Source organism: Chiloscyllium plagiosum, chromosome 1, assembly GCF_004010195.1.
Source record: "Chiloscyllium plagiosum isolate BGI_BamShark_2017 chromosome 1, ASM401019v2, whole genome shotgun sequence".
Taxonomy (NCBI): domain Eukaryota; kingdom Metazoa; phylum Chordata; class Chondrichthyes; order Orectolobiformes; family Hemiscylliidae; genus Chiloscyllium; species Chiloscyllium plagiosum.
Genome location: NC_057710.1, coordinates 80,519,334 through 80,541,735, shown reverse-complemented (window position 1 = coordinate 80,541,735; position 22,402 = coordinate 80,519,334). Strand labels below are relative to the sequence as shown.

Genomic DNA, 22,402 nt, shown 5'->3' with positions numbered 1-22,402 from the left:
CCGGCCACTGCAGCGGACAGCTGGAACTGACAACCGGAAGCAGCAAATACAAATCACTATAAATGCCAGAGGAAACATCACAGAAGCGCTTCACAGGAGGCTCCCAAGCACTGAGGATGTCACCTAGACAGGGGACGAAACGTCTGCAACACAAATTCCCAGCTCAGCGAACAGAACCACAACAATCCAACTAAATTTCTGGACAACTGCATCCCCAAGGAAGCGAAGACTGGCAGATTCAACCATGATAATGTCATGGGGAGATAGGCAATAAATGGCACTTATGGTTCAGCATTGAAACAGCTGTCTACATTTAGGTTTACGATAGGTCCTTGAGGAATTCCTGCAATGATGTCTTGGCACAGAGATGATTAACCAAAAGCAATTTCGCTCATCTTTTTCTGCATTATGTGTGACTTAAACCAGTGATCAGAATCAATAACGTGTGGCGCTGGAAAAACAGTTCTGCCCAAAACATTGATTCCTCTGCTCTTACAATGCTGCCTGACCTGCTGTGCTTTTCTCAGCTCTATACATTATTGACACTGAGTCTACAGCATCTGCAGTCCTCACGCTCTCCTACTTGAACCAGTGCCATTAATGACATCACTGCTGATACTAATAATCCTCAACTCCATTTTCATGCTTTTTCATAATAACACTATTCCCTTAGATTAGAGGTCAGTTTATCTCAGCCTTGATTTTACTTAATGACCAAGCCTCAACAGGCCTCTCTAGTAGAGAATTCAACAAATTCATCACCCTCAAAAAAATTCCTCCTCATCTCAGTCTTAAAACAGGTGACTTCTTATTTTGAGATTTATGTCCTCTGGTCCTACATTATCCTACAAGAAACTATTCTTCAAAACTACCCTGTCAAGTTCCCTAAGAATCTTATATATTTCAATAAGGTTTACTCTCATTCTTTTCAACTCCAATTAGTACCAGGCCAACCAACTCAATCTCTCCTCACAAGATAAGCCCTCCATTCCCACAAACATTCAATCAATCTAGTGAAACTTCTGTGGTCTGCATCCAATATCAATGCACCTTTCTTTAGAATAGACAAAACATTGTTCACAATATTCCAGCAGAAGTCTTACTAGTGCTTTGCAGTGTTTAATATGCTATTTTTTATGAGATTTCATCATTTGTACCATCTCCCTATTTTATACTCCTTCCCTTTTTCCTTCCAAATTACTAATATTGGATGTTAGCCTGTGCGATTTGTGCACGAAGACCCAAAATGTCTTTATGCTGCAACTTTTTGCAGTCATTCCCCATTTAAATAGTATTTAGTTCTTTTATTCTTCCTGCCAAAGTGCATTATCTCATATTGTCCCTCATTATATTCCACCTGCCAAGTTGTCAACCCACTTGTCTACATCCCTTTGCAGACTCCGTGCCATTCTCACTACTTGGTTTTCCACTTTGAAAAAGAAATCATTGGCAAACTTGGTAATAGTGCTTTCACTTCTGTGAAAGTCATTCATATACATTGCAAATAAGTGCGGCCCCAGGCTCGATCCCTGTGGCACTCTACCAGTTAGAGATTGCCACCCTGTAAATGCCAACTTTATCCAAACTCTATTTTCTATTAGTTAGCCAATTTTTTATCCTTGCCACTACACTACATCCCCCAAAACCATGGGCTCTTATCTTAGGTAGTCTTATAGTGATACTTATTAGCATCAATGAAGAGTTCTTATCCTGATTGGAGTTTAGATTACTCTCCAACACAAGCACCTACAAAATAGAAACAAAACTTTTTTGTTTGCATTTTAAAAGCAGCTTATTTTGAGCTGAACATGTCACTTTATATATGGAAAAATAATACAACTTTCAAATGAAACACAATGTACTAGCCAAAGTTACATGGAACCCCACGCAATTATGTTGATCACATGTAACACTTTCTTCAACATTTCTCATTATCAACAAAATATTCCTTTACAATGGCCATTGACAAAGCTATATACCATCAATACTTGAAAAAATATTTCTCACATATTAGGTGAGAGTATGGCCAATATGCAGCACAAAACATTGAGCCTTATGTGCAGCAAATGATAGTGACATTTTCATTTCCATGGAAATCAATTTTTGCAGTACTTGAGGAAAACATTTCAAAGTATGAAAAGAAAATCAATTACTGCAAGATTAAGATATGGCAATAGAAAATAAGATGAGCTTTAGGGGTTTACTAAAAGGGTCATGTAGTTGCTTCAATCCAATTAGTGAGCACCCACTGGAAAATATCAGCTTACAACTGCTCAACAACTAACGTGCAATAATTATTTTCACAGGATGAAAAGATTCTTTATATAACTGGCTCATAGGTAAAAGACAGAGGGTGGTGGTGGAGGGTTGTTTTTCAGACTGGAGGCCTGTGACCAGTGGAGTGCCACAAGGATCAGTGCTGGGTCCTCTACTTTTTGTCATCTACATAAATGATTTGGATGCGAGCATAAGAGGTACAGTTAGTAAATTTGCAGATGACACCAAAATTGGAGGGGTAGTGGACAGTGAAGAGGGTTACCTCAGATTACAACAGGATCTTGACCAGATGGGCCAATAGGCTGAGAAGTGGCAGTTTCATTCAGATAAATGTGAGGTGCTGCATTTTGGGAAAGCAAATCTTAGCAGGACTTATACACTTAATGGTAAGGTCCTAGGGAGTGTTGCTGAACAAAGAGACCTTGGAGTGCAGGTTCATAGCTCCTTGAAAGTGGAGTCACAGGTAGATAGGATAGTGAAGGCGGCGTTTGGTATGCTTTCTTTTATTAGGCAGATTATTGAGTACAGGAGTTGGGAAGTCATGTTACAGCTGTACAGGACATTGGTTAGGCCACTGTTGGAATATTGCGTGCAATTCTGGTCTCCTTCCTATCAGAAGGATGTTGTGAAACTAGAAACGAGAAAAGATTTACAAGGATGTTGCCAGGGTTGGAGGATTTGAACTATAGGGAATGGCTGAACAGGCTGGGGCAGATTTCTCTGGAGCTTCGGAGGCTGAGGGGTGACCTTATAGAGGTTTACAAAATTATGAGGGGCATGGATAGGGTAAATAGGCAAAGTCTTTTCCCTGGGGCTGGGGAGTCCAGAACTAGAGGGCATAGGTATAGGGTGAGAGGGGAACGATATCAAAGAGACCTAAGGGGCAACTTTTTCACGCAGAGGTGGTAGGTGTATGGAATGAGCCGCCAGAGAAGTGGTGGAGGCTGGTACAACTGCAACATTTAAGAAGCATTTGGATGGGTATATGAATAGGAAGGGTTTGGAGGGATATGGGCCAGGTGCTGGCAGGTGGGACGAGATTGGGTTGGGATATCTGGTCGGCATGGACGGGTTGAACCGAAGGGTCTGTTTCCATGCTGTACATCTCTATGACTCTATGACTGATTTTCATGTTTCAACGTTTCCTGGACTAAATATTACAACCCACGGCAGTTATAGTTCAGATCTACTCTATGTTTTCAGCATTTTTTTTAATCTCAGATTTCCAGAAATGGGTTTTTAATTTCACTATACCAGAACATCAACAAACTTTCAAATAAAAATGAGTGATAAAGGCTATAATTGCTTTAGTGCCCTTTAGGAACCTAAAGGGTCTTCAACATATATAATAGAGACGGTTATGCCGTTCAACATTTCCATACTCCCCAACAATCCAGTCAGTTTTGTAAATAAACTGTTTTGCTTCAGGCTCTGCTGATCTCCCATCCTCCCCTTGCTAAGCTAGCAAAGCCACAGCCGTCATCTTCTAAAGTAACCATCATTCACTTTCATTTTTCTACCACATCCTATTCGTGGTAGCTTATCTCATCAGCATTCCATCACTACTAAATTAGAGGGCATAGGTTTAGGGTGCGATGGAAAAGATATAAAAGAGACCTAAGGGGCAACTTTTTCACGCAGCAGGTGGTACGTGTATGGAATGAGCTGCCAGAGGAAGTGGTGAAGACTAGCACAATTGCAACATTTAACAGGCATTTGGATGGTATATGAATAGGAAGGGCTTGGAGGGATATGAGCCAGGGACATGGCAGGTGGAAATTAATTGGGAAGGGATATCTGGTCGGCCTGGACGAGTTGGATCGAAGGGTCTCTTTCCATGCTGTACATCTCTATGACTTTACTACTGCTTTCTTTCATGATCCCAATATTAAAATGCCATTTGTAAAATGCACCCTTTACTCAGACTCACTCTCTCCCCAGCAAAACCAATATCATTGGAAAAGTTGGTCAGAAATCCACCAAATACTTACATATCTTTTTGGCCTTGAAAGCTAATATTTCATTACCAACATTTTACTTTTCCAAGGTTCTGAAGCATATACTGGCTTGTTTAAATCTGTTACTCAGGTTTCTACTCCTCTCAAACCAAAGAAATAACACTAAGCAAAATCACAAACAACATTCTCCATGACTGTAATCATTGTGCATTACCCCACACTGATTCTGCAGCTAATTAAAAGATGATAGGAAGGAAGATGAGAGGCAATATGAACTAAACCTTAAATGGAGTGGAAAAAAACTGAGGAACTGAGGTGTATGTACAATTTCTTGAAGGCAGATGGACAAATTGAGGTGACTGGTTTAAACCTAATAGGTTCTTTGATATGGTGAGAGCAAAAATGTTATGCTAAAATTTAATAAAACACTGGTTAGGCCTATTGTGTTCAATTCTGGCCCTACACTTGAGAAAGGATGGAAAGCTTTTAGCTAGCTTGCAAAAAAGAATTTCCGGCACAGTTCCAAGGGTGAGAGATTTTGGTCTTGTGGATATATTAGAGAAGCTAGCATCGTTCTTCTTTAAGAAAAGGACAAGTTGAGAGGAGATTTAATTGAGGCATTCAACACCAAAGAGGAGTCTAGACAGAGTAGATAAGAAGAAACAGTTCCCATTAATAGAACTTGAAAACCAGAAGGCACCAATTGACAAAAGGAGCAATGGCAATATGAAAAGAAATGATTTTTGCAGTGTCTAGTGAGGACCTGGGATACACTGTCTGACAGCGCAGTAGAGATAGATTCAATTGTGGCTTTCAAGCAGGGCTCATGGTGTTAGAGGCAAGGTCGAGCATGGATAGAAGATCGACTGTCTGGCCAAAGGCAGAGAGTGGGGAATAAAAGGGTACTTCTCAGATGGAAGTCAGTGATGAGTGGTGATCCACAAGGGTCAGTGTTGGGACCACAACTTTTCACTTGAACCACAAATGTTCTGCATGAAGGAACTGAGGGCATTCTGGCTGAGTTTGCAGATGATACAAAGATAGGTGGAGAGCCAGCTAGTATTGAGGCAGCAGGGAAGCTAATGAAAGGTTTTGATAGATTAGGAGAGTGGGCAGAGAAGTGGCAGATGAAATACAACATGAGAAAGTGTGAGGTCATGCACTTTGTTAAGAATAATAGAAGCATGGACTATTTTCTTAATGAGGAGAAAATTCAGAAATCTGGAGTACAAAGGGACTGGAGAGCCCGAATTCAGGATTCTCTTAAGGTAAACTTGCAGGTTGAATCGGTAATCAGAAACGCAAATACAATGATGTCATTCATTTCAAGAAATCTAGAATATAAAAGCAAGGATGTACTTCTGAGGCTTTAAGGGTCTGATCAGACCACATTTAGAGTAAATTTTGGCCCTCATACCTCAGGAAGGATGTACTGGCCCTGGACAGAGTGGACATTAGGAAGATTTTCCATTGGCAGGAGAGACGAAGACTGCCTTAGAGTAAAGGGAAGACTCTTTAGAACAGAAATAAGGAGAGCCTTCCTCAGCCAAAAAGTGGTCAATCTGTGGAATCCATTGCCACAGAGGACTGTGGAGGCCAGGCCAATGAGTATATTTGAGACAAAGATAAATAAGTTCTTGATTGCCAAGGGGATCAAAGGTTACAGGGAGAAAGTGAGAAAATGGGGTTGAAAAACCTATCCGCTATGATTGAGTGGCAGAGCAGATCCAATGGATTGAATGGCCTAATTTCTGCTCCTATGGTCTAATGGAATTGAATAATTATGTGGAGAGAAAAATAACGCAGGACTACAGGGAAAGGGCAAGGAAGTTGAACCAGCTGAACTGCTCTTGCATTAGCCTCTTCGGTGGTTCTACAAAAGCATGATAGAAACAAGATTCAAAAGTAACATTCAGAAAAGAATTGGATAACCAATTAAAGGGGCATGGGGAAAGAGCAGAGTACGACCAATTGGATAGGTCTGCATAATACCCAGCTGAAACAATGTAATGAATAGGTTCTTTCTGTTCATATTACTCTATGATTCCACACTCTATCAGGTCATCTGCTCCAATGCCTCTGTGTCCAACTCAGTGATCTGCTTTATTTGGCTCCGCTCTTACCAATGCAGAATCTATAGCAACAGATTTCTTTAAGCTCCTGAACCTTTGCACTTGTGGTTTTCTCAAAGTCGTATTGACATCCATTGCCTTTGCCACATCTACATGCTGTCCCTTGACATAGATCAGTGTGCACACAAACTGATAACAGATCAATCTAATCAGTTCTCTCAACTATGCCACTGCTTCCCTATTGTCTCCTTATCCAACATCCAGTCTTAACTGAGCCATCAATTCCTTCCAGCTAAATATATTTTAGCGATGAGATATACAGATCCTTTATTTGTATTTGAAATGCCTCTCTCTCTGCACCTTCTGTGTCTGTAACACTATATACTGCACTCTATTTAAAGCATGCATAATAACACTTTTCACTACATCTTGGTGATTGTGACAAAAAAAAATCAATGTAGTATATAAATAAAAATATTAAAAAACAAATCCTACAGCATTCAAGATTTAGTCAAGGTAAGGTGGGGGGGTTATATAAATTATAATTCTTTATTCTTCTGTTAAAGTGGTATGCATGATGTTTTAAAACTAGAGTGTGCAAATCATAAACAAACATTGCAGTTAGAAAATTAATGGGTTTATTTTCATTATACATATGTTCACGCATTGGAGTCATATTTTCTCAATTCCAAACGGTGCCTTTCTTTCTTTGTTATCCTTGGAAGAAGGATTACTCAAAAATTTGTAAAAAACAGTGCACAACATTTAACTTCAAAAGGACAGGAAGTAAATAAAGTAATATAATAAATATATTTCATGTTTACCTTCAGTACACATTTTATGGGAATACATAGGATTAGTTTACACCAGACTTTAATACTTTAGCAGCTAATATCAGGCAGTTTTATTTGCATTAGCTAAACTCTAGTGGTGACGGACCAAAACATGGTCTTCAGAAACAACATTTCACAACGTCAGATTATCCCAATGTGGTTGACAACCAAAGTATTTCTGATGTGTAGTCATTCTTGTAATGTAGGAAACACAGCAGTTAGTTTTGCAAATCTGCAGCATAATAATGATCAGATCATCTATTTCTAAGATATTGATTGAGAGAGGACACAGGGATAATGCCAGCCTTCTTCAAGTTGCAGACATGGGATCATTTATCTCTACTTGAGTGTACAGATAAGGCTTTGGTTTAATATCTAATCCAAAAGATTAGATCTCCAATACTGCAGTATTCCCTCAGTTCTGCACCAGAGTGTCAGCCTGGATTTTTTTCAAAATAAAGTCACTACATAGGACACAGAGACAAAGTCATACAGCACAGAAACCCACCCTTTGGTCCAACGAATCACATTCTGACTGTGAAGCAAGACACTGATCAAGTGAACCAGATGACAACCTACATTTGATTAGTCATGATTTGGAGATGCCAGCATTGGACTGGAGTGTACAAAGTTAAAAATCACAGAACACCAGGTTTTGGTCCAACAGGTTTGATTGGAAGCACACTAGCTTTCGGAGCGTCTGAAGGAGCGACACTCCGAAAGCTAGTGTGCTTCCAATCAAACCTGTTGGACTATAACCTGGTGTTGTGAGATTTTTAACTTTTTTACATTAGGGCTGTCAAGTGATGAATAAAATTCATTGTAATTAATTTCAATTTATAACAAAAAGTCTCCATTTATTTTAGCTTTAGTCACTGCATTACTCAACTGCAGGCCATGAATGGCAATCCTGCTGGATTGCTTGGAGCCCGAGCTAATACAGGCAGCAAATCACAGGCACGGTGAAGAGCACTGACTCACATGCTATTCTAGCAACAATGCAAATATGCAAAAGGTATATAGCGGATGCACATCTCAGGACATAATGTTTACATGTGCACCAAAACAAAATGTTGCACTGAAGACTTCATGCATAACTTGCATTCTGCACAACATGGATTGGTCAAATGGTTGAGTGAGCTTTCAGCACATTTTCCACTTACACTGAAGATCACAGAAGACTTACACATTCATAGTAATGCAATATCCATGTGCTCTTTTGATATTGCTTGTCTGTTCACTAACAACCACTCAGGAAAACCACTAACATTTGCACTAGGTCACTATAACATGGAAATCCAAATGTACTTGGTGTCCATAAGACCAGGATGTAGGAGCAGAAGTGGGACATTCAACCCATCAAATTGGCTCTACCATTCAACGAGGTCATGGCTGATCTCAATATTCTTTTTAATTTTCTTGTCTTGTTCCCATTACCCTCAATTCCCTTACTGATTCAAAACCCGTTTACCTCAGCTTGGGTATACTTACAGAGCCAGCTTCAACAGCACTCTACGATAAGGAATTGCAAGGATTTACTATCCTCAAAAAAGAAATTTCTCATGTCTCAAATGTGCCAACCTTATTCTGAGATCATGCCTGATGGTTCTGAACTGTCTCACAGGGGAAATCCACCTTTCCTTATCTACGCTGTCAAGTCCCCTCAGAATCTTGTATTTTTCAGTAAGGTTGCACATCATTCTTCTAAGTTTCAATGAGCACAGGCCCAATTTGCTCAACATCTCCTCAGATGATAGTTCTTCCATACCCAATATCACTTAGTGAACCTTCTATGGACTGTCTCAATGCCAATAAATATTTCTTTAGATAAGGAACCCAAAACTGTTCACAGTATTCTAGCTGTGGTTGGCATTGTTTTCGCAAAGCCTATTTACTTTATACTTCATTCCCTTTTGAAATAAAGGCCAACCACTGAAGTTGGATGCTAACTTTTTGTGATTCATAGACAAAGATTCCCAAATCCTTCCATAGCTTTCTGTTATCTTTCTCTATCTGAATAATATTCAGATCCTCTATCTTTCCTGCCAAAGCATATAACCTCTGAGGGATATGGTGATGGGTAAGTAGAGCTGAGTCCACGAAAAGATTAGCCATGATCTTATTGAGTAGCTGAGCAGGTTTGAATGGCCGGATGGGTAGAACTGTGTACTGCAGATGCTGGAAATTAGAGTCAAGATTAGAGTTTGGTGGAAAATCACAGCAGGTCAGGCAGCATCCGAGGAGCAGGAAAATCGATGTTTCGGGCAAAAGCCCTTCATCAGGAATCGAAGGGCTGGACGGCCTACTCCTGCTTCTAGTCTTACATTCTAACCTCACTGTAAACCTGTTTTAGTCGAACTTACAAACCAAGCAAGATGCGTGATGGAGTTCAGTTTCAACAATACCATGGTGTTGCCATAGGATCTATCCTAAACCCGGTTCTTGTGAACATTTTTATTGGTTCAATCATGTGTGTCTTTATTGTAATTACCACTTAATGCCTACATACCTCCAATGCATAGATCAAACATTTGTTATATTTGAATCTGCAGCTGCACCTAAGAACTTCTGTATACATCTTTAAACGTTCCTTTTGCTTATCAGCCTATCCAGAGATGTTATCATGCATTTCTGGAGCAGGTGGGATTTGAAATCAGCTTCCCGGTTCATGTTAGGGATACTGCACCACAATCCGATGCTCCATTTCAAAGGAGAATTTGAACAGACAACTAGTTTCTTTTCCTCAATATGCTAATTAAGAAATGGAGAATGTTTTTTTTTTAACTACCATCCACCACACACTTACATTCACTGCACAATATATGCAATTGGATTCCTATAAGATTAGTACAAGGTTAGTATAATCAGAAACTTTGCAAGTAGGGTTCTAATCATCTGCTCACTATCTCATTTAATGTCAAGCCAGGTTAGCTGGTGCATCATACAACACTGTCCTTTGATTATCCAATGTGCTCAATCAGCCTGTGCTTGCAAAACTCAGAACTGTGTCCATCGTTAGATACGATTCTGCCATTGAGTAAAAGTTTACCAAATAATCCTGACAGTGCAAAAAAGGACACCAGAAACTAACTTTAAAATGTGCTTGTAGTGGGACGTATTTGCTTGTAGTGGGACGTATTTTCATGTGCTGAAACTTACATTTCTTCCACATTGGACACTGTTTTTTGTAAACAGAAGGAATATACGTTCAACCACTGCACTTTTTTCACAAAGAAAACAGCTCTTCTACACACCTCCATGGCAATGCCCTGGCCAATCAAAGTCCACTTGCCAAGGCAGTCAATAGTTCCTGCTAACTAAAGACTACCAACCAGCACCCACTACTCAAGCTATATAAACTGTTTGTCCCTTTCTAAAGTTGGTTTTATTGTGGTTCATCTCTGATTACGGCTAAATAGAAAGCTTTACCTTCATGTTCAATCAATATTTCTACTGTTTTTTTAAGCCAAAATTTATTAGTTATTAGAAAATAAATATAAAAATGGCTTTGGTTATGAAAAAAAATTTTAAAATATTGCCCAAAAAAAATCAACATCACAATGTTGTTTTTTCCTTTCAAAACTGACAAAATAGCTGTCTTACCATTGCAACATAGTTGAATTTACGAATTACTTGACGTATTCTCTTCATCTCTTCATCCAGGTTACAAGCCCAGACCTCGCAGATTCTTTGGCTGTGATCTACTGTCGCCGCTGGCATGTTGGTAAATTCAAATAGCAGTCATCAAAGCACTGCACGTTAAATATGGATGAGCTGTAAATGAGGAAGTCCAAGCTTACTGCCCGACCTTCACTCACTATTTACCTTGAAAACATAAATTGACTACAATTAGAATGTTAAAAAAAAATGCAACGAATCAAGCAATAGGATTTCAGTATCAATAGGAGGCTGGAATAACCTCTGCAAATTGCTGATATTCTATTTAAGGACAAAATATACTCTCCAAACTCAAGTTCATCATGGTGAGTTTTTTCCATTTTGTAGGAAAATGGGCTTGCTCATAAAAATGTCTCTCCACAAGAAATTAACCATAAATAAATAGTACAGAACAACAATAGTGCTGAAAAAAGACATTTGTTTTGTCCCACACCAATTTGAACAATTTATTGGAAAAACCAAGGTAAGAGAAAAATTTCTACTGTTGGAGAGGAAAGTGCTGATTGGTCGAGGCACTGCCCGAGAAGTGACCCAGTTCTGTTTGCGAAGAACGGGGCCAGATTTATTGATAAATGTAGTTTCTTGCACCTACAGGTGTGCCACACTGCACACCTGAGTGGCAATCCTAAATTGGCTGTCAGCGCAATCATGCAGAAATTAGGGCCTAAGCCATTTGTGAGCAGTGAAAGCCTGATGTTGAAATGGGGTGCATCAAAGCTATCCTACATAATAATGACTATATTGACTGGTTCGTTTCACATTACGTAGACTGCAAACTCACAAATGGGCGCAAGGCCTCCACTTTTGATCTCAAAATATGCCTGATGTATCTCAAAGATATAGTCAACAGGTAAACAGTTATTTCACACTGCTACTATGAAATAGCAACACAAATGGTTGCTATATGTCAAGGATGGAATGGTCAAGCCAAAAAAAAAAAACTTTGTCTATCCCACAAATGAATGTTTATATGAATTTCAATGCCAATATGATGCTACTACATAGACTATATGTACCAAAACCAGGTGGATAAACGAAAAGGCACATCTCCCTTTGAATGTTCCCAAAGCACGACTATACACCACAGAAAGCACTTTAAAAACTGAATAGTATTCAACTTGAGAAGTGACTACATGGTTGGACAAAATTTACTAAGTAGTCCTCAATGCATGTAGAATTACAGTAACAATCATTTTAGGTGGTTTGGAGAATGTGCATACTGGAAACTACATTTTAATACAGACAGCCCTGTTCTTTGCAGGCAGAAATCATACACACACACACACACACAGTGCCTATTTCAAATCAAGAAAATAGGTGGCAACAATTCACTTGCACATTTCTCAGCACAACGCCTTGATGAATCACAGCCAACCAGCTTAGTTTAAAACTTAAACAAAGCTTGGTCATTAACAGTCAGTTGTCATTAACTGACTTGTCCAACCTAATGTCTCTACTATGAAGAGTCCACTTGTCAACCAATCAACACTCTTCCAAGTATAGATTTTGTTTTTGCTTTACCTTGGTATTTCTTGCAAGTTTTCCTTAGGCTTGCAGGACAAAATGTTTTGACGAAATATGTACATTTTCTAACAGTACTCAAAATAAATCAACGCAGTGTCTTGAGTATTTGAATATTTACCCAAAATAATTCTAATATATCTGAGCTCTTCATAGATAAACAATGGGCAAACTTTTGAAAAATTTTATTAATGACTATTTTGCAATATGAAACAAGTAACTGAGAAGACTATAAAATCAACAATTCTCCAACAAAACAGCTTTCTTGGTAGAATAATTTAAATATTAACTTAAACATTAAAAAGGTGCTTCACAGAAGTAATAACAGATTACTTCAAGGGGAGATGGCAAAGTAAACTGTTAGCTCCCAGAAATGGGTCTTCAATAAACAGGAGGAGAGAGAGCGAGAGCGAGAGCAAGAGCGAGATAAATTTAATCCCCTCCTCCATAGTGAGCTTTAATGGTGGAGGGGCATCTAATTAGGCAGGAAAATAGAGGGGTAAATTTTTAAAGGTGTTCTTGTGTCAATTAGGATTGTGACATAAAATATGGCAGAATACTTGCTTTATGCTGCTAATGGACCAGATAGATGCACAGAACAGAGCAAAAATAATAATGCTTTCAGGTTAAAAGTTTTACCTTCCTTACTACAAAACACATTTTTAAAAATATACAAATATACACTATTAATTGAAAATAAGCTTTTCCATTTCTACAGCAAGTCATTTTTTGTACCACGTATGCTGGTAAAATTCTGAGCAGCTTAGCACTCAGAATAAGTATGCTTTCTAGTGCTCAATGTGGAACAGAGTTTTGTGCTAAGCTTCTCTATCTAACTCCAAAGACTTGAACTTTTCCTGGCAATTCTTTCATTAATTTTTCTAGCCAAACTCAAACAAACAGTTTCATATATTCTACTTCAATAATAAAAAAATTATTTCCCACAAATCTAGTGACATTGCAAACCATCACCCCATCTTCAGCCTCCCAAACAGTAATGTTCTCTGCACAACCATATTTTAATTTCTCCAATTTGGGGTTCATCCCATCACAGCAGCAACATCAAATAAACAACTTCACAAATAAACTCCTCTGATACTTTGATTTATGTGTATGTGTTCATCATTCTGAGGCCTCTCTGCAGCATTTGATACTGTTACCATGCCATTCCCTGTTAATGTCTTTCCTTCATTGTCCAGGTCAGTGAAACTGCTTTACTCTTCTACTCTTGTCCATACACCTTAACCAGAACAGTCCTAGCAATGAGTTTGCTTTCTGTTCCCATATTGTAACCTTGTCTCTTGCGGGACCAGGATTCATTGCATCAGTTGTCAATACATTTTGTCCAAAATGAAATTGCGGATGACCTACTATGGTCCTCTAATTCCTCAGTTCAAAAGGTGATAAGACTGCAATAAATTTTGTATGCTATCCAAGAATTCCAAATCTCTTCTTGGCTACTATTTTAGGCTGATCAAGACGGTCAACTACCTCTGCAATCTTTTTAATCATTAACTCTTGTTCCAATCTCAACCACTCCAGCAGTAATCTGAAGTACATTCCAGCAACATTTCCTAAACCCATGCATGACATCCATCAACTAGAAAGATATAAACTGCAAATGCTTGGGCTTCAAGCTTTCCTTTAAATTACAGAGTATCCTGACTTAAGATAGAAATTAACGTTCCTTCTTCATTGGGTCAAAGCCTGGAATTTTCTATCTAACAGCTTTGGGAGTGCTTTCACCACAGATTGCAGTAGCTCCAGAAAGCCTTTCATTGCAAGCAGGAATCAATGCTAATTGCTGGCTCAATAATTATTTAAAGAAAACTGAAGGATTGAATAGTTACAGGGTTATAACTTCACACAAGAAATCTGCAAACTAGTCCAAGTCTGCCAAGTTGTTACTTAAAGAAGCTTTCCAGTAAGACACTTGTTTAGCATAAACAGTATAATTTCAGAATGCAACTTAATAATGTTGTTAGTGAACTGCATTTACATGTTACAAAAGAACCAGATATGACACAAACAGTGCATCGAGTAAGAGTTGGAGCAATTAATAACAGAATTCTAAACAAAGTTTCAATACAACAAAAATTGAGAACATGCTCTTACAAGCAATACGCAAGTAAATTTTTAGACTTCTCCAAACAAGATTTGTTGCAGCCTTATGTCAGACACACTCAAACAAGTAAACATCTTTATGTAATTAAGATGCATCTCATTTGAAATCACTATCATTTAAATCAGCTGCATTTTCCAGTAGCTTGAGAGACCATGACAAGATTTTAAAGGCAAATTCTCAATGTGTCTGATGATACAAATGCCCATCATCTCCTAATGCAAGCAACCATGATAAACCCAATAAAAGTACGCCAGATCATAAAGTTGCATTATAATTATCTTACATCAAATGGCTGATATATGCAAGTTATAAACATTTTACAAAACATTGCTGACAAGCAATTAAGACTTTTTGAAAAGTCTCTTTTGGGGATGAATTTAATCCTTCTCCATAACTAAACTGGCTTCTGCCACTTTTCCAGGCTTTTCAATATCAACGTAGATCACTTAAATAGGAAAACTCAATGCGTGAATGTGTTGAATATCAGGACGTGTAATTTATTTAAAAGCATCCACTGCACACGGTTTCGCCAAGTCAACTTTGTCGTACAATCTACTCCTAACATCGTGTAATCTGTAGACGTGCCATATGTTGGTCACGTTGACTCTCTTTAATAACACACCACTGTATTAACTCAGGAAAGTTCCACGTCTGATGAAACATTGTTTGTTATTATCTTTGAGACACGCGGATAGGGGAGGGGGGTGGGGCGTAGGGGAAGAAATTCTGCCCCTTTCGGACAGTAGTGAAGATACCAAACAACTACCTAACAGCAACTCGAATAACCACGAACAGAAATGTATGAGCGTTGCCGTTTCTAAGACGGTGGGTTTTTTTTTTACCTGCGTTAGACGTGAGCGGGCTCTGAACACTCTTTAACTATTAAAGCACAAGCCAGTCTCCTCAGTGCCTCAAGAACCCACCCGCGTCCTCCATTACGGCCACCACGCAACCCTCTGACGTCATCAGATCATGCGCATTCACCTTTCAACTTTTACCCCGACGCTTGAACGAATGCAAAATTTACAAACAATCTCAGCCGGAGAAATCTGACGTCTGTGCGCTACAACACTGAATAATTTACAGACTGGCTCTTGATGGAATAGAAATTTGTTTTGGTAGCGGTCGGAGGGGGTCTCCGGCGGAGGTCGGTCGACTGTGATGACGTTTTACACAGAGTGTGCGGACGCGGAGGTGGTTGCCGGTTTCGAGTGCGCAGCCGCCGCTGGTTTCCCTGTCGTCCGTCGGGTGGAGCGGCTGAAGTCTGACAATTGTTGGGTGGAGGCGAGGGTAGGAAAGGGAGAGGGAGAGATGAGCCATTCGGCGCCACTGTGAGTTCGTTAAGTGGTTGGTGTGCTCGCTGAGCTCGGCCGGCAGGATGAATTGGATTTTTCCGTCGTCCAAAGGCAGCGGTGGTGGCTCCGGACACCTGCAGCCTCTCACCAGTTTACAGCAGCAGCGCCAGCGGCAGATAGAGTCGGTGAAGAGCTCGCATAGCGGGTAAGTGGGGCCTTGCGTGACTGAGGGGCACCTTTAAAACCCGCTTGCTCTCAGCAGTACACAGAGTGGCTGTAGAACCGGCCACAGTAAATAGGAAGAACGTCGGTTGGAAATGTTGCTGGGAAGGTCAGTCAGCTGTCCTGAGTTTTTCGTAGTAGGCAAGCGGGAAGTTGCAAGAACACCGCAAGCCACGCAGCTTCAGGTGGAAAAGTCAACCTGAAGTCTGGACTCCAGTCCTGAAGAAGGTTATAGCCGAAACGTTGACCTCTCCACCTCCTGATGCTGCTCGGCTTGCTGTGTTCTTCCAGCCTCCTTTTTGAGTACCTTGGAATCCCGCGTCTGCAGTTTTTTTGTCAGGTCGTGAATCTTTCGCCTAGATCTGGCTCGCTGCTGATGGTATAGGGGAGCAATGTAATAGAGCTATATACCAGTTCATAACAATGAAAATCGGGGACTGTATCATCCTCCATTCCATCCTGTCGTTTTGCCTAGTATTTGAAGTAATTGGGGACAGACTATTTCAGATGTAAAATTATACAATGAGAAGGTGATAAATGCACCTTTAGGTAGGAGTGAGAATAATGCTATGTACGTTTCCATTAATTTGAAAACGATGTAGTTTAAACTTTGCACTTAAATCTAACCTAACATTATGAAGAAATACCAATAAACTGATACATGAAGAGAAAGATGAATATGAATGTAAACGAACAAATTTTTTTAAGAAGGCTTCAAAGAGTATGTTTGTATGTAAAGACTAGCAGAACTTTAGAGTTGATTTTAGGGAATAAGGAAATTTGAGAGGTTAAATCAGTACTTTGTTCTGTAGGTAAATTAAATAACCAAGGGACTACTCTCAATGAGAAACTGAATGAAATTAGTTTAAAAAATCACATTCAATCCCACTGAAAGAAATTGTTTTAAGTAAATCCCCAATCAACAAAAGAGACCTTGGAATGCAGGTTTATGGTTACTTGAAAGTGGAGTTGTAAGTAGATAGGATAGTGAAGGTGTTTGGTATGCTTGCCTTGATTGAATATAGCAGTTGGCAGGTCATGTAGCTGACATTGGTTAGGCCTCTATTGGAATACTGTGTGCAATTCTGCTCTTAGTACAGGAAAGATGTTGTGAAGCTTGAAAGGGTTCAGAAAAGATTTACAAGGATATTGCCAGGGTTGAAGGATTTGAGCTATAGAGAGAGGCTGAATAAGGAAGAGTTTTCATGTTACTAATGATTACGTCTGCAGGAAGTGTCTTTGGTTAAGAATCCTACCAGATCACATGGATCGATTGGAATGGCAGTGAGAAGCAACAAGGAATTTACAGGAACTAGGGCTTTGATGGATGGCAGTTATAGGAAGGGAGGAAAAACTGCAGATAGTCAGGTAGATGAGTTGACTCTAGGAAAGGTAGGAGGGGCAGGCAGGTAGTGCAGGGGTCTCCTGCAACTATTCTTTTAGATTACATTACAGGAGGTACAGTTTGTAAATTTGCAAATGACGCCAAATTTGGGGGCGTGGACAGCGAAGAAGGTGTTTTAAAAAATTCTCAAGGTCAAGGACCAGGCTCGCAGGAAAGTAGTCTGACACAGAACAAACAGCCAAGAGGCGAGTCTGCTAGAATATAGTTTTATTCCCCGCAGTGTCCCCACAACCAGTCTCGTACTTACAACGGGTCTGGCTTATACTCACTCTACATGTTACCAAAACTGGGAGCCGTCAGTTCTCGTAGAGCGGTTGCCAACAACCCACGCTCGGCGGTTAAACGTAACCCCGGAGCAGACTCTACCGAACTGGAGACTTCTCCAGCTGATATACCCTTTTCCAGATATAAACATTCATGTGAACAGCAGAGCAAGGCTAAAAAACACATTCCATTCTGGTTACATACAGATAAGAAGATTCACACGGGAAGGTGTATAACAAGATTCACACGGGACTAAGCGACACCTTCCATTTTCGGTTAGATTCACACATGTATTGGGACACAATTTTAACCCTTTCACCACAGAAGGTTACTGCAGAGTACAACAGGATTTTGATCACATGGGACAATGGGCTGAGGAGCGGCAGGTGGAGTTTGATTTAGATAAATGTGAGGTGCGGCATTTTGGAAAAGCAAATCTTAGCAGGGCTGAGTCACTTAATAGTCACGTCTTGGGGAGTTTTGCTGAACAAAGAGACCTTGGAGTGCAGGTTCATAGTTTCTTAAAAGTAGAGTCGCAGGTAAGTAGGATAGTATAATAGGATAGGATAGTAAATAGGATATACTTTTGATTATTGGTCACAGCATTGAGTATAGGAGTTGGGAGGTCATATTTCGGCAGTACAGGACATTAGAATATTGTGTTTAATTTTGGTCTCCCTCGTATCTGAAGGATGTTGTGACAGTTGAAAGGGCCCAGAAAAGATTTACAAGGATGTTGGCAGGGTTGAAGGATTTGAACTATAGGAAGAAGTTGAAAAGGCTGAGGCGGTTTTTCCTGTAGCATCGGAGGCTGAGGGATGACCTTATAGAGGTTTATAAAATCATGAAGGGTATGAATAGGGTAAATAGACAAGGTCTTTTCCCTAGTGTGGTCGATTTAAGAACTAGAGGGCATATGTTTAAGGTGAGAGGGAGATATTTAAAAGGGACTTAAGGGGTAACTTTTTCTCACATAGGGTGGTGCGTGTTTGAAATGAGCTGTGAGAGGAAGTGGTGGAGAGTGGTACAGTTACATCCTTAAAAGGCATCATGATGGGACCAGGAAGGGTTTCGAGGACTATGGGCCAAGTGCTGATAAATGGTATTAGGTTAGGATATCTGGTCGGAATGTTGGACCGAACGATTTGTTTTTGTACTGTACATATCTATGACTCTAAGCTGGGGCTACTTTCCTTGGAGTGTCAGAGGCTGAGGGGTGACCTTATTGAGGTTTATAAAATCATGAGGGGCATGGATAGGGTGAATAGCAAGATCTTTTCACTGGAGTGGGGAGCCCAAAATCAGAGGGCGTACATTTAAGGTGAGAGGGGAAAGATTTAAAAGAGACATAAGTGGCAACTTTTTCAAATAGAGGGTGACATGTGGATGGAATGAGCTGCTCAAGGTTGTGGTGGAGGTTGGTACAATTAGGACACTTAAAAGGCATCTGGGTGTATACATGAACAGGAAGGATACAGAGGAATATTAGTCAGATGTTGGCAAATGGGATCGATGAATTTCGGATATCTGGTCAACATGGACGAATTGAACTGACTGGTCTGTTTCCATGCTGTGCAACTCTATGACTGTCTCAGCCTGATGAAAGAGATAGTTATGGAAACAGTTGATGCATTGGTGGGGGGTGGGGAAGGGAGGAGCAGGAACGTAACATGATTGACCAGGCAGACCCTGGCTTGAGGCACTGCAAGGATCAGTGCTTGGACCCAGCTGTTCACAATCTGTATCATTGATTTGCAAGTGGTGAATAAATGTACTATTCCCATGTTTGCAATTAACACAAAACTAAGTGGAAATGTAATTAGGAGGGTGATGGGGAAAGGAAATTTGTACAGGTTGGATAAATATGCAAAAACACCAAGAATGAATATTATATGGTGAAGTGTGAGATTATCCAGTTTTGTAGGTGGAATATCAGCCATGGTAGAGAATGGCAAAGAAATTCAAGTAGCTGGATAGAATACTCCTGCCTTTTTATATCTATGTAAAATGAAGGTGCTATTTTCAGCAAATTTGTCATTTCTAGCTGCTTTTTTTAAAAGCTCTAACACAAATTTGTAAAGGATGGATTTGGCAGACAAAGGTTCTCTTAAACATAACAGGTCCTTGAATAAACTGAAATTCTATTACAAATACAGTATTTGCATGACTGCAGCAATTACAAACAAAATGATTACTTGACCAGTAGTGTTGGAGGCATAAACAAGCAGTAGTACTAGCTGCAGTAGCTGTCTATAAAAATTACTGCCTGTTTGTCAATGATAGTTTATTGTTAATTGGAGAGGGAAGGTTTTATATTGTGGAGCATGAGCATTTCAAATCTTGGTTATTAAATTATTTGCATTATGTGCATAGTTAGTGTGCTTGAAAATATTGCATTTTTCACAAAAACAAATAGTTCATAAATGTTACACCTCTCCTATGCTCATTGGGAGTCAACACTTTTTGATGTGCAGACTGTATTTAACTCCCTGAAAACAGAAGTAACATAACCCCTGAAGACAGTAGATTAACTCAAACGTTGATGTCCTTTATCACTTTCACTTGTGTAGTTTGAAATGGGACGACTTGGGGTTTTGTGACCAAAATCCATCTCGTTCAAGTTAAAATTATACTGAACACTTTGCTGAACCTGAACATGTGTGTCTGTCTTGTTCATATACCAAAGTATTTCAGTGATGCTCATATGAACAGTATGCAAGAGATTTGAGATATTGCTTAATTTCCTGGTCATGTGAAATATGACTTTAGGCTCTATTTTCAATTGTAAAAGTACATGCCTGACTTGGCATCAAATCTTGTGACAAGCTGTCAAAACACTTAGAGCCATGAACTATGCTATCATTGTTTAAATCTCATAGTCATAAGATGCACTGTCAATATTTGTTCGTCAACGAAACACATTCGCAAGGAGTAGTTGTACATTTGCAGTTTTCAGCATCTATTACAGGAACAAATAGTGTACATTTTAACATGCCAAATTGTAAATTGAGCAACAGAAAGTAAACAGCACAATTTTACTGGATGTGTGCAGGGCCAGAGAGATTCACATACCAACTTGTGCTTCTGCCTAAAAAGAGCTGTGTTTTATAAAACGTGATTCTGGATTTTAAAAGTAGAAGAATAGAATAAAAAGTAATGAAGTTATACTAAGTGTTTTGAATCACAGGTGAGGTCTGAACTAGAATATTGTCAAACTTTGAAAATCAACTGCAGGGTGGTTTGAAGGCCTTGGCGGAGGGTGCAGAGGAAGTTCCCCAGAATAATTCAGGGGACTTCAGTTATGCAAAGAGGCTAGAGAAGAACTGTTCTCCTGTGATTGAGCAAGATTAAGGGGAAATTTGATAGGTATTCAAAATTGAGGAGTTTTTGATAAACATAGAAAGGCGAAATTGCTTTCACTTGGAGAAGGATGGTAACCAGAGGATTGTAAATTAAGTGAGTTGGGAAAGTATCTGGATAAATGAAGTGTTTTAGATGTAGCAAGTTATGATGTGGAATGCATTGTCAAGAGACTATTGCAACAGGTTCAGTATTAATAATTGAGAGAATTGGATATACTTCCAAAAATAAAATGGTTATGGGAAGGAAGGAAGTCAAAAGTCACATGACACCAGGTTATAGTCCAACAGGTTTATTTGAAATCACAAGATTTGGAGCACTGCTCCTCTGTCAAGTGAAGTGGAGGGAAGAGCACTGGCACAGAATATGTCGGCTGAGCCTGTGTGCTTCCCTCCACTTCATGTGATGAAAGAGCAATACTCCAAAAGCTTGTGATTTCAAATGAATCTGTTGGACTACACCAGGTGTTGTATGACTTCTGACTTTGTTCACCTCCGTCCAACACTGGGACCTCCACATCATGGGAAGGAAGACAATTTATATTTTCTATGTATATATAACATATTTATTCACATTTTTTGAAGATGGAGTAGCAGAGCTCCTGTTTGGGTTATAAGCTTATGCTAAGACTGACCCAGCATTTTGTATGCTAGAAGTATTTGCATGTATGTCATGTTTAAGACATCCTATTCCTTAGCCACATAAAGCAAACTTTTTATAGGTTAAAATCTCCTCTGCCTCTATGGCATGAAGACAAAGGTTGTTGACAGGTGGAGCCCATGGTCACATTTCATTAAGACTGATACAAATATTGTGATGTATGGACATTCCGTAGAGTTACTTTGTTAAATAGTAAGACCATAAGACATAGGAGTGGAAGTAAGGCCATTCGGCCCATCGAGTCCACTCCGCCATTCAATCATGGCTGATGCGCATTTCAGCTCCACTTACCAGCGTTCTCCCCGTAGCCCTTAATTCCTCTAGACAACAAGAATCTATCAATCTCGGCCTTTAAGACATTTAGCGTCCCGGCTTCCACTGCACTCCGTGGCAATGATTGCCACATGTGTGATATTGGCAGTATCGGATGCTGATATCTTTGATACAAAGGTATGAGAGCTAAATTTAAGCAGAAAGATAAGGATGTGAATTGTTAAGAAGGCACAAGGAGCTAACAAATGGAGCAAGGTTAAGTGAGTGGGAAAGATCTGGTAATGGAGTACAATATGGGAAGATGTGAAGTTATCCATCTGTTTTATCAGACCAAATGAAAGCAAATTATCTAAGCAGTGAGAGGATGCAGAGAGATCTGGGTGTGCGAGTGCATGAATCACAGAGGGTTAGCGTACAGATGTAGCAAGTAATCAGGAAAGCTAATCAAATGTTATGATT

The 22,402-nt window shown here is 39.6% G+C and overlaps 2 protein-coding genes across 7 annotated transcripts in view; one reads left to right on the top strand and one right to left on the bottom strand.

Annotated features, from left to right (window-relative positions):
- The window catches only part of cnot7 (CCR4-NOT transcription complex, subunit 7), a 46,153-nt gene extending 30,601 nt beyond the window's left edge, over positions 1 to 15,552 (bottom strand). For 2 of the 3 annotated variants that reach the window (XM_043690166.1, XM_043690184.1), the window contains exons 1-2: positions 15,307 to 15,552; positions 10,744 to 10,965 (exon numbers count right to left, since the gene is read on the bottom strand). In XM_043690166.1, the coding sequence (XP_043546101.1) occupies positions 10,744 to 10,860 (117 nt within the window). In that variant the 5' untranslated portion in view covers positions 10,861 to 10,965; positions 15,307 to 15,552. Of the gene's footprint in view, positions 1 to 10,743; positions 10,966 to 14,454; positions 14,474 to 15,306 lie in introns of those variants that run through there. The other variant, XM_043690174.1, reaches the window with a different exon arrangement.
- A 165-nt stretch (positions 15,553 to 15,717) lies between these two features.
- The window catches only part of vps37a (VPS37A subunit of ESCRT-I), a 45,090-nt gene continuing 38,405 nt past the window's right edge, over positions 15,718 to 22,402 (top strand). For all 4 annotated transcript variants that reach the window (XM_043690127.1, XM_043690135.1, XM_043690152.1 and 1 more), the window contains exon 1: positions 15,718 to 15,964. In XM_043690127.1, coding sequence (XP_043546062.1) covers positions 15,843 to 15,964 — 122 coding nt within the window. In that variant the 5' untranslated portion in view covers positions 15,718 to 15,842. The remainder of the gene's footprint in view (positions 15,965 to 22,402) is intronic.